General features: G+C 39.3%; 1 protein-coding gene across 8 annotated transcripts in view; it reads right to left on the minus strand.

Moving 5' to 3' along the window:
• LCA5L (lebercilin LCA5 like) overlaps nt 1-13,012 on the minus strand; it is a 61,702-nt gene that overhangs the window by 21,220 nt on the left and 27,470 nt on the right. For all 8 annotated transcript variants that reach the window (XM_075198234.1, XM_075198237.1, XM_075198236.1 and 5 more), the window contains one exon: nt 11,673-11,810. In XM_075198234.1, coding sequence (XP_075054335.1) covers nt 11,673-11,810 — 138 coding nt within the window. The remainder of the gene's footprint in view (nt 1-11,672; nt 11,811-13,012) is intronic.

A 13,012-nucleotide genomic window follows, 5' to 3' on the forward strand; every position in this document is an offset into this window, starting at 1 on the left:
GGGGGGCGTGTGTATGTAAATTTGTGATGTCTGTACCAGTCCCACATGGTGCGGTATCCGCACATCACTGACTTGTGTTTTGTATAGATGTGTATTGCACCTGTCTGGTTGCAGACTATTATACTTGTGTAAAGCACGTGTGTTATTACCCTTTCCATCTATATTGGGAACCTATTCATATTTACCCTTTATAAACTTGTACCTTTAGAAACTATTAAACTTATAAAGTCATATTAACCTTTATTAACTAATATTTGTAAAATACCCAGAATAACCCTTCTAATAAAATGCCTTCTCTTTTTATGTGGCTTTGGGTGTTAACAATAGTGAAAGCTCTGCCCCTTTATCCTAATGTCTTTGGTATATCGTTACATTCGCCGCAAATGTTGCTTTAGTGTGTACGAAATTAAAGTCATTGCTCATGACAACATGACTATAAAAAGTTGCTAATGGGACGGCCACTCTTCCCTTTATCGTCTAAAACAAGACTAGTGTGTATGCAGTCCATGGACCGAGCGATCGGACCATCGATCGGATGTAAAATCGATTGCATAAAAAGTTGGTGGAAAATTCTGTAGTGTGTACCCAGCTTGAGTGTTTAGCAAACATGTTACTACTTCCACCTGGTCTCATGGTAATAAAAATAGCCCTTCTCTATTTGCAGTTGTGTCATATATAAAGTTGCAAGTCAAAACCACTAATGAAGAGGTCCACTTGTTAGTTCTAGCGAGGCCAATGTGCCATTAGAGAATGTACCCATTTTGGCACTTATTAGGATGATAATCTAGACATGTTATGAAGATTTTAACAAAATAGTTTATTTGGAATCTGTGAAGGTGGAGCACTCTCATATTACTCTCATATTACAAATTTAAATCCTCATGCTGGCATTTGGAGCAGAGGTTGAAGGTTTACAATTCCTTACACCTGGCCTTTGGAATGACCCTTGTGTTGAGCGTCCAGACATGCAGAAGTTGATTGGACCTGAAATAGATCGTTCCTTAATTTCCATTATAAGCACATTAAAATTGGATCCAGAAGATCCAGAAAGTTTGATATTACTTCAATTGAAAGCTGCTTTTGAAGCTGCCCATTGGCATTGATGTTACTAAAATATTAGCAAAAGGGTCCAGACTGAGGGCCCCTCTTTTAACTTGTAAGTTAGCCATGGTTGGAGCCATATCTGGAGCTGCTTTGCTTTTAGGTCAGACATTCACTCCTGTCATAAATGAAAGAAGAGCTAGACTGCTTAAATTAACAGGATTCTCAGATTTAGCTCCACAATCTTCTGATTTTCCTAATCTAACAAGTGCTTCTTTTAGAAAGGGCCATTTCTTTTGCGTTCAGCAAAGAGAAGACAGCGTTTACTTCCCTCTACTAGACAACATTACCCAAGATGCAAAGCCTGTGAGTTTGAGCTCTTTGCCTTTCATTCTAGGTCAGGTCACTCAATGTTTACAGATAGACACAGATTGATAGGAATTTTGAAAGTAGTTTATCTCTTTCAAGTACTGGAGAAAGTCCCTTAATAATGCACTGGTAAAGATCATTCCATCAGATCATACTCAAATGGTTGAATAAACCACCTTTTTATTGTTCTCAAATAAGATGTGTCTATCAATTTAGTGCGAAATGTAAACCTGTTTGTAAACGATTTATGATGGAATGCTTAACATATCTTCTATCCATTCTAAGTTCAAACTTGTGAGAAATAACAATAGATGTGAAGACTTATTCCAATGAAGATATATTGCTTTGAGTCTGTCAAATGTCTCATACTTGATCATGAAAGCTGTAGTGGATCACTTCCAATACAAAGGAGTTATGTGCCTGATCTATGACATGCTCACTGTCATCCAAGACAAGGAAACCTTTTATGCCAGAAAGATCTCATTCTGAATCTATTTGTAATGGAAGGTCCAGGTACAGACCCCCTATTCCACTAGCAATTTACACCCGCTAACCTGCAGCATGTGAACCTTGGGTTTCGTTAGTAACTTCTGCAAGAGAGTTATGAACTTCCCCTGGGAAACCCACAGGTCGCAGCCCTTAGGCTAGACTTACTAGGCACCTGCTATCAGAAAGATAGGTAAGGGCTGGTAGTTCTGGTTCAATTCAGTATACAAGTCTGAGTCAGAGCTGGCAACATAAATTCATAAACGGGTAACATACCAAGGTCAGGGTCACAAGTAAAAAAAACAAGGTCAGAACATGCCGGGTCGGTACACTGAATCAGACTATATAAAAAGAAGCAAACAAAACCTCAGGCATCAGTAATGGGGCTGAGGAGGTTTACACAGAAGCCTGAGTGACATCAAAAAAATGTGTCCAAACGTGTGCACTCACATCACTACACAACCAGGCATGGATGTTATGCAAATAAAATGGAAACAGAGAATAATGAATGGTGCAATCTTAAAACCATGTTAGTTATAGTACCCCTCTCTCTCTAGAGTAGCCGCAGACGCCCCTTTCGTTGGTTTGAGAGGACACTTTAAATGGAACTTCTTGACCAAAAGTGGATCATGAACACTGTTCTTCAGGGCAATAGTGTATTAAATAGAAGAGTCCAGTGTGTTATTAATTTCAATATACTGCCCAATCTATGCATTGGAATGCAGTTGTAAACTGCAGTATATGGGAAGGACCACCAGACCATTGAAAAACAGATTCCTTGAACATAGACACAATATTTTAAATAGAGTACAAACACAAAGTGTTTAGAAACACTTTTCAATTGAACATGTGGGGAATCCAGAATGTCTGACTTTGGCAGGTCTAGAACACATAGAGACTACCATGAGAAGAGGGGACAGATTCAAGAAATTATGTCTTGGAGAATCCGCTTGGATTCTAAAGCTTGGTACGTTGTCCCCAAGAGGTTTAAACGAGGCTTTGGATTTCAGTTGTGTAGACTAAAGAGTTAATGAAGTGAGGATAATATTCATGTGTATTTTTATTGGAGATGCTCAGGCTCGGTTCCCCGAGAACCGAACACACCCGCACTTAGCAGATCCGAGTACCGAGCAAAGCCGGCTAGGTACTTTCGCGCGCCCTCGGAATGGAAAACGAGGCAAAACGTTATCGTTACGTCGTCGGATCTTGTGAGCTTTGGATTCTATGAGTGCCAGCGCCATTTCACAGAGGGACACAGAAGGGGTAGCACAGTTCTTGGCAGTCTCTAGAGCAGTTGGGCAGCGTCACAGGTAGAATAGAAAGAGGAGTGGTAGCAATGTTCTTCAAAGTCACCAGTGACATTCAGGAGAGCTCCATTGCTCCATTGCTAATTGTCATTGCTGAAATAGAAATAATAGGTCTGGCAGGCTTGGTCTTCTAAATCTGCAGTCACATTGTGCTGTGTTATATAGGTAAAACACAAAGAGGAGAGCTCCATTGCTAATTGCACCACTTTTCTTTACTGACACTGCTGTGTGGCAATGTTTCCTAGATGTGTTAGGAACTGCCGTGTGTTTGAGTCATTGCTCTGTCGATTAGCATCCAGCTAGGTCGCTGCAGTCTTTGTTTGAAAGTGTATGAAAATAATATTGTGACCTGTGAGGTGGTCAAAATTGACTGCAAATGACTTGAAATTAGTGTTATTGAGGTTAATAATAATGGGGGGGGGGGGCTCATCAAAGCAATCAGCTTTGGTAGGCTTTCTACCACTAGGGATGACATCACCAAAGTTCTGCACAAGCGTCACAACAAGGCGAAACTTAAAGAATACTTAACACAAACTAACTTTCATATTGTGGTGGTTGATTTAAAGTGTTTTTGATATATCAAAATAGAATTATTAATTGTATTATTTTTCTTTTTTTCTATAATACTGGATTTTCACGTTTGAAAGTTTCAAGGAAGAATGCATCTCAAGATCCCTTCACATTAACTATAAGTATTTTTTCCAATATATTCAGTATATTTTATATGCTCATCCATGAATAGTTTGGTTTAATATATTTTACTGAGGTATTTATGAAAGAACCCTTCAGTACTTAATTTCTTCTATATTTTTGGTATGCTTATTGTGAATAATTGGTGTATGGTTTTAGTTGTTTATTGAGTTGATTCAAAAGGAGGAGGAGCGCTATAGAAATTCTTAATACTAATATAATTTTTGTAATTCTAGCATCAGATTTGGATTTATCTCCAATAAATGAAGAACATATCCTCTATGTTTATTTGCTGGTTCTCCTGGCGAGATGTAACCTTGAAAATGGCTTCACAAACTTTTGACCAGATGTTTAGGCCCTTATTTACTTTGACCCAGAAGCTGAAATTCCTGGAATAGAAGATGGAAATTGATCTGGGGGTCTTGGAAGCACCCTGTAGGAAGGGTTTTATTAGTGGAATTATGAATTTAGTCCAATTAAGTCACCCCAGCCATCCTGATGAATGGAAATATAGGACTTGTATTGTTCCAAAACTTGAGTTCACCATTTTGGTCTGGATGCTGGATTGGGAGTTAATTTATTTTTTCAATTTAACTCCCAATTTCTTACAAAATGGTCTCCAAAAGATAGACCAGAATTGAGAGATAATTTCAAGATAAAGCCCAGGCAAAATATTTCTGTCATAAAGATGCCTGATAGATAAGAAGATGTAGGAACACCGTACAGAGCAACAAAATGAGACCTTTCTGAAAGACGAATGAAAATCCTCCTGAGCTTAGTAAATCAGTGATAATGTCTATTGTAAGGGTTCTGCAGGAGACTGATGTGAAATTCAAGTTTGTGCCCACACAGGGCAAGGACTTTATACTAGGACATTGTTTCAAATACTGGGCCACCAGAAACTTCTAATATATAATTTGCAAAGTCTTTTTCACTCCTTTTGCACTCACTATTAAGAATGATTTACCTGTTACCTTTAAAGTAGGAAACAATAATAAGATAATTAATATGAGTGAAATCTTCCTGGGATTCTGTGTCAATAATTGAGAAAAGGCATTAGCTTTTACAGTTTGGGAGCCAGGGCACAAAGTCAACAAATCAAAGTGTTAAAACAAAATTTCCTATTTAAGATCAAAACTTTGTATAGATTGACGGTATTGCAAATTGTTATGATAAGTATATATTGATGATGGGAGGAAGTGCTCCTTTAAAGCCACTAGTCCTAGGGTATTATTTACTAAACTGCAGGTTTGAAAAAGTGGAGATGTTGCCTATAGCAACCAATCAGATTCTAGCTGTCATTTTGTAGAATGTACTAAATAAATGATAACTAAGGGCCTGATTCATTAAGGATCTTAACTTGAGAAACTTCTTATTTCAGTCTTCTGGACAAAACCATGTTACAATGCAAGGGGTGCAAATTAGTATTCTGTTTTGCACATAAGTTAAATACTGACTGTTTTTTCATGTAGCACACAAATATCAACTTTAAATTTCAGTGTACAAATAAGCTATCAAGTATTTGTGTGCTACATGAAAAGACAGTCAGTATTTAACTTATGTGCAAGACAGAATTCTAATTTGCACCCCTTGCATTGTAACATGGTTTTGTCCAGAAGACTGAAATAAGAAGTTTCTCAAGTTAATATCCTTAATGAATCAGGCCCTAGAATCTGATTGGTTGCTATAGGCAACATCTCCTTTTTTACAAACCCACAGTTTAGTAAATATACCCCCTAGTTTCCTTTCGAGTAATTATGTTCTGTAGGAACAATTTTTTTGCAGAAAATTCTACAAGGATGATTTTTGCAAGGATTACTTTGCCTGACTTATTATGCTGCTAGGGGGTGGCTACAATACCAAAGAGGAAGCAGCTGCTTCAAGAAAGAAAGAACAAGAGGTCCTCAGGGTGTTAGGATGATACAAGACTGGAGCAGTGGAAAAAGCTTTCTTGAGTTGTAGGAATACTGAGCTGGCACTCAAAGGCCACTTGAGGTTTGCTGCTGTCAATTTATAGTTTTATAGGGCCTGGTTCATCACGGCATATATTCTGAGCGCAGCCTGCGTTTTGTTTAAGGTCCATAAATGGGCTCTGCGTGCTCCCAAATTCAACAAGAAGCGGATCTGAAAATATGTGCGCTAATGAATCGGGTGTACGGCTATGTTCCTGTCAGCTCCTGCAGCGCTCTATACAATCTTAAAAAATAGAATGAAAAAAAACAAACAAGTGTGGGCTTCCCCCCTCCCAACAATATTAACCCTTGTGCTGACAGTCTAGTTGTAAAATTGGGGGTAGAGGGAGGGTAAGTGTGGGGTCCCCACAATTTTACGATTACCAGCACTAAGCAAGCAAGCCGGGGCTTGTGGCACTATAGCAGGGGAACCCGCAGCATGGGGTCCGCCGGCCATAATGACAAACCAGCCCCTTAGGCTGTTCAGTACGGGCTGGATCCCCTAGGGAGTTGGGTTCCTCAAAAAAAAAAAGTGCCCACCGCTAGGGATTCCCAGCCCTGTGCTGAAATCACTAGGGCTCTTCCCACACCCATGGGTGGTATATAATAGATTCAACACTATTTTAGTTTGTGGAACTACAGGACCCAGCCAGCCCAGGCTGCCATTAACAGTCTGGGCATGCTGGTGCTTGACGTTCAACAAAAACCTTACGAAAGTTTGAGATGAAGGCTAATGAATTGTGGAGAATCAGATAATTTTTCTCCCATAAGGGAGAGGTCCAAGGGCCTGATCAGAAAGTAATGAAATTATAAATGCAAATTAGAATACTGATTCAAAAAGTCCCTACAGGCCTGTGGATCTCCACTGAGGTTGGAGGTATAGACAGGCTGACCTCAGGTGATGTAGAGTTAGGTATAAGCACTTTAAACCAAAACACCAGACAAAGCAGCCAAGGAGGGCTGAAGTGCTTCCATGTGTCTCGGGAGACTCGGGAGCAAGCACAGATTGGATTATATTTGCCTGCATTTGCCCTCGCTCGGAATAATCCTGCATAGTTGAGGCCAGAGACGGAATGCCACTGGTGCTCCATGGTCTGAGCTGTCACATTCAGTCTAGATGTGGAACTGCTATGCTGTTAGCAATTGTACGGGCTAACCTGGGGAACAGAGTCTATTTGTATCAACAATATTCATATTGGACTTTTCCATGGGGCACCCACAGGTCAAGGTCCCAGACTAGTCTCATAAGGCAGCTGCTTAATATTAGGGGATGATAGGTTGTCTCTCTTCATAAGCATATGGCTATCCAGTGAAGTAGAATAATTACTTTATTTCATGCAGGTTATTAGCCAGTTTGCTGCACTATTGGGGCGCATCTTGTTGTTTCATATTGAATGATGCTGATCCGGTAGATTGGTGTGAGGCGGTTTCTGGCACTGCCTGTATATTCCTGATCTTCCTCTGAAATCTGTAGGAATGGTAGACAAACATTAATCCTCATGTGTCCATTGTGCTTCAATATTGTAAGCATATCTCCTGGGGCAGCATTAAAGGAGTCCTGCCAAAATCCCATTAGCTGTTGAAATTCTATTCTTAGAAGAGAGGGAATCTGCAAGTCATAGATTCTTGCAAACTCCTATAAGAACCACTTAGCCCATCCAGTCTGCCCATTTTTTATATTGATATATTTGAAAGTTTCAATCATGTCCCCCCTTTCTCTTCTCTGCTCCAAACTATATATATTAAGATCTATTAGTCTTTCTGGGTAAGTTTTGTGCTGTAGGCCATGGGCAATTTTAGTTGCCCTTCTTTGTACAGTCTCTAATGTATTTATATCCTTCTGGAGATATGGCCTCCAGAATTGAACACAGTATTCTAGATGAGGCCGTACCAATGACCTATACAGTGGTATTATTACTTCCTTCTTTCTGATACTGATTCCTCTCCCTATGCAACCAAGCATCTGACTTGCCTTCCTCATTGCTTTGTTTCATTGCTTACCTGCCTTTATGTCACCTGAAATAGTGAATTCTAGATCCCTTTCCTCCTCAGTAGTTTCCATTACAGTGCCGTTAATACTATATTTAGCCTTTCGGATTTTGCATTTTTTGGCTTTAAACTGTAGTTGCCACATTCTTGACAATTCCTCTAGTCTACCTAGATCACCAATCCTTTGTTTTACCCCTCCTGGTGTGTCTACCCTGTTGCATATCTTCATGTCATCTGCAAAAAGGCATACTTTCCCTTCAATACCATTTGCAATGTCACCAATAAAGATATTAAAAAACACTGCTCGAACTACAGATCCTTGGGGTACTCCACTGGTAACCTTTCCCTCCTGTGAATGTACTCCATTTACTATAACTCTGTTTTCTATCCTGCAACCAAGATCTTATCCGTTCAACCATTTTATAATCCAATACCAAGCTTTCGAGTTTATTTAACAGTCTGAAATGTGGGACAGAGTGAAAAGCCTTACTAACATCTTGATAAGCTACGTCTACGCTCTACCCCCCTTGATCTATTACTTTAGTCACCCAGTCAAAAAAGTAATTGATTTGTTTGATGCGATCTCCCCCCAGTAAATCCATGTTGTTTTCGATCCTGTAAGTTACTGAATTTGAGATATTCTACAATATTCTTCCTTTAAGAGTGTATCCATCAATTTCACTACTACTGATGTAAGGCTCACTGGTCGGTAATTGCTCGCATCTTCCTTGCTTCCATGTTTGTGCAGTGGGACTACATTCGCTCTTTGCCAGTCCTCTGGAATTACTCCTGTATCTAGTGACTTGTTGAATAATTCTGTTAATGGTGTTACCAGCACCCCCTTAAGCTCTTTTAGTATCCTTGGATGTATCCCATCTGACCACATTGATTTATCCACTTTCAGTAATGAGAGCTCTGTTAGGACCTTCTCCTCTGTAAATATACTTGTAGCTACGTTATTTTTATGAGTATACTTGTAACTTATCTGTGGCCCCTTCCCCACTCTTTCTGAAGTGAATGCTGAGCAAAAATAATTCTTAAAATGATCTGCCATTTCCTTGTGTCGCTCAACAAGACTCTCACTCTGTCTTCAGTCTTATTATTCCTCCTTTTGTTTTTCTCCTTTCACCTATATACCTAAAAACGAAATAACTAAATTCACTTGAGTTCTCACTTATTATACTCACTGCTTAAGTGCACTTTACATTTTGTATTGATTGTTTTTTTAGTTGGGGAAGACAATTGCTGCCAGCGGTTGCTGTAACCATCTGCATATATCTGGTACAATAAAAACATGAAGTTTTGGTTTATATTTTGATCAAAACCTACTAGATGTCAATAGCCAAGTGTAGCTGATGTGTCCCGCAGGACACCTAGGCATTCTATTGGTAAACTTTAAAGGTTTGTTCAGATGCAAAGTGCATGCTATTCTCTGCTCATCGAACATGCCTCTGTAGCCTAGGAGTATGTCTACGTGTGGGGAGATGTGAAAAAATCTGAAAAGTGTAGACAACCAAGGGGTAAACTTAACCAGCTGTGAGTTTGAAAAATGGAAGATCTTGCCTATAGCTTCAGATTGTAGTTATCATTTATTTAGTACATTCTACAAAATGACAGCTAGAATCTGATTGGTTGCTATAGGCAACATCTCCACTTTTTAAAACCCACAGCTTGATAAATTTACCCCCAAGCTCCTAAGACTACCAGCCCTTTAAATAAAATAAACACTTTTGTTTTTCTCCTAAAATACCATTTTGTTTCGCCTCATTTATGATCATGACAATGAAGGGGGATTGGGAATGTGTTTATTGCTTCTGGTAATAAATTGTGTGACACCAGAAGTGCCACACGGAGGCGCAAAAGCAGTCTTGTTAAAAGAAAAAGACAAAGCCCAAAGTCTGCGGCAAAACTAAAGTGATTTTGTAGAGTGGAAATGGATGCGTCGTTGTCACCGCCTTTACTTGTTAAAATAATCTTGCCATACAAAAAGAAATCTCGTTTCTGCACTGATACACGAAACAATGCGGCTCAGTGTCTCTCATCCATGCTTTACTAAAAACACCTTCACTCTGCCCAACTTCTGGCAAACCATCACGCTCAATAAATCTATATCCCTTGGAAAAAATCTAACTGCACTCTTACAAATTGGTGCCCACACAGTGAGACTAGGGGGTATATTTACTAAACTGCGGGTTTGAAAAAGTGGAGATGTTGTCTATGGCAACCAATCAGATTCTAGCTGTCATTTTATAGAATGTACTAAATAAATGACAGCTAGAATCTGATTGGTTGCTATAGGCAACATCCCCACTTTTTCAAACCCGCAGCTTAGTAAATCTAGCCCTAAGGCTTCTTTTGCACTATGAAACAAACAATTTGCACATTGTAAATGATTGCCACTATTCTTTTAGTTATTTGTTAAAGTATTCTTGTCACAGATTTTGTCACAGGTTAACAGAACACTTTTCTTAAAGGCCCGATCAGCATCGTTGTATTTTCTAAAAAGTACAACTTTATTGGCACCTAAGTAAGCCATAGGTGTTGGATCTGAGTCCCAGGCAGCTGCCTCTTCTGTCTAACCCTAGTCATGCTCATTTTAAGTGAATTAGTAAGTGTGGATATTTTTCAAAGAATAGTATGACTTATGCAGTTTTACCCTTATTTCAAGAACTACAAAAGGTGGTAAACATGATAGGATGACAGTAGTAATATTTGCCCCACCCCTCGCCCACACTGGTCAGCTGCAGCTGTCCCTGGCTGTCAGTGTTGGTACCTCTCTGCTGGCTCTTGTATGTTCAGCTGTTATACCAGCTGAGGTAACACTTGTAATGTGACAAGGCAGAGGTTGAACACTGTATTTTAACAAGTATTTCAAAGAAGCATTTCCAACAGTGATTACGGTAACCTAAGCAAACACCATGTGGTCTGTGGTCTGGGAAATGAGCATATAACAGTATTCTCGTACAGGCAGTCATTGGAGGTTTGCTCAGTAAAGAAAAAGCTGTAAGACAATGCATAAAATAATACATTTCCATTAAGTGATGCTCTTAGTGGGAAAAAATATACAATGTAAACTTAAACACACTAGAGGTGGCCTCTTTATAAGCTAAACCAATACTCATGGGAATGGAGCAAATCAATTCACCAAGAAACCAGTGACAGAACTGATGCATGGTGGAGGCAGCCATTTTGTGGGTTGAATCAATACTCCTGGGAATATAGCCTATCAATTCAATAGGAACTTATGTCAAAGTGCCTCATGGTTATGTCGCCAGTTCCTAGTGAAATTGATAGGTTGCATCCTCATGAAAATTGGTTCAGCTCACGCAAGGGCTGCCTTTGTTATTTGTGGGCAACGAGGGCACATTAACTTTTTAACTTACTAAAAACCCAAATCAAGGCACTACGGACATCCAATCAGCACCAGCTATCCGTCAGGGGCACATTATTGTTACAAGTGTTGCTGAGGAGGGTAACTGCTGAACTGCACTTGTCCTGGGCATTAAGCCCTCTCAGCTCTACTGCTGAGAGATGTTGGGTCTTTGGGTATTTTTTTATTTGTGTGCAGTTCTCTTCAAAAATATATCTTCCTTTACATTGATATTTGCTGTACTTGGAATTATTGACAACCCTTGAGGGCAAAAACATCCAATTAGCTAAATTATTTTGCATATTTTTTCTTTTATTGATGTACATTTAAATTACACATCTATTCCATATTCACACATATTCTGTGGTAAAAACTGTGGCTATGCTGCTGCATAAACCTGATAAAGTAACTTAAAAGTGTTTTTTTTGCAGCACTAATTTGTATTTGGTGACCAGCAATGTACAGTACCTTTATTTTTTTCTGCAGAGACAGAATTTCAGTTTGCAGTTTCTTTGTGGTGTCCCGGGCGTCAGAAACATTTTTACTTTCGAAATCTATTTGGCGATCATAGAAGGTAACTGTGAGGTGAAGCTTTCTCTCCAGTGCCTACAAGCACAATAAGAGATGAATAAGGGTTCCTTACTCACAGAGCTATGTTTGCTGAAGTGGTTATATAGTTATGAATAGTCCATTTGCATCTAATGCATGTAGTGAGAGTTTACGTACAGGCATCCTAGTAAATATGCTTTAATGTAGTGCACTGTTATATAATATTTAGATCTTTAGATTACAATTCAATATATTATATACATTAACAAAAAATCCTGAGTTTCAGTGAAGCCTTATAATCTTATACATTGTTTACCACGTTTTGGGATGATTTTTCTTTAAATGACCCACTCACAATTTTGCCTAAAAACACAGCCATGAATAAAGAATGGGACCAATAATCCTCCAAGAGCAACTTCTCCCAACCATCCAAGAACAGTTTGGTGATGAACAATGCCTTTTCCAGCATGATAGAGCACCTTGCCATAAAGCAAAAGTGATAACTAAGTGGCTCGGGGATCAAAACATCGACATTTTAGGTCAATGGCGAGGAAACTCTTCAGACCTTAATCCCATTGTCAATCCTCAAGAGGCGGGTAGACAAACAAAAACCCACACATTCTGACAAACTGCAAGCATTGATTAGACAAGAATGGGCGGCCATCAGTCAGTATGTGGCCCAGAAGTTGATTGACAGCATGTCAGGGAGAATTGCAGAGGTCTTCAAACAAAAAGGTCAATAATGGAAATATTGACTCTTTGCATAAACTTAATGCAATTGTCAATAAAAGCCTTTGACACTTATGAAATGCTTGTAATGTTACTTCAGTATACCATAGCAAGCAACATCTGACAAAGGTCTAAAAACACTGAAGCAGCAAACTTTGTGAAAACCAATACTTGTGTCATTCTCAAAACTTTTGGCCATGACTGTACTTGCGTTCACCGCTAGTTAATGCAATGAGATCAATGGAGTGTTCACCCCCACTGCAAGTGCTCGTTAATCACCACGTTTCAAACTCTCGACTTGCAATGCGGTGTCCTTGACGTTTAACACAAATCCAGAGATTCAATTCGACATGATGTGTCTCTAGAACAGTCCCCAATGACACTCCAAAGTGGTGTTCAGCCTTGTGGAGGTTTAGGAGGCTTACAAGGCAGAATGGTGATGATAATATAAGAAAACACTTTGAATTGTGCAACCTTAACAGACAAATCAGTTGGGAAACAATTGCAGCTGTGGCCTTGCTAGTATCAGT

This window comes from Mixophyes fleayi, chromosome 2 (genome assembly GCF_038048845.1).
Source record: "Mixophyes fleayi isolate aMixFle1 chromosome 2, aMixFle1.hap1, whole genome shotgun sequence".
In the NCBI taxonomy this organism is placed as follows: domain Eukaryota; kingdom Metazoa; phylum Chordata; class Amphibia; order Anura; family Limnodynastidae; genus Mixophyes; species Mixophyes fleayi.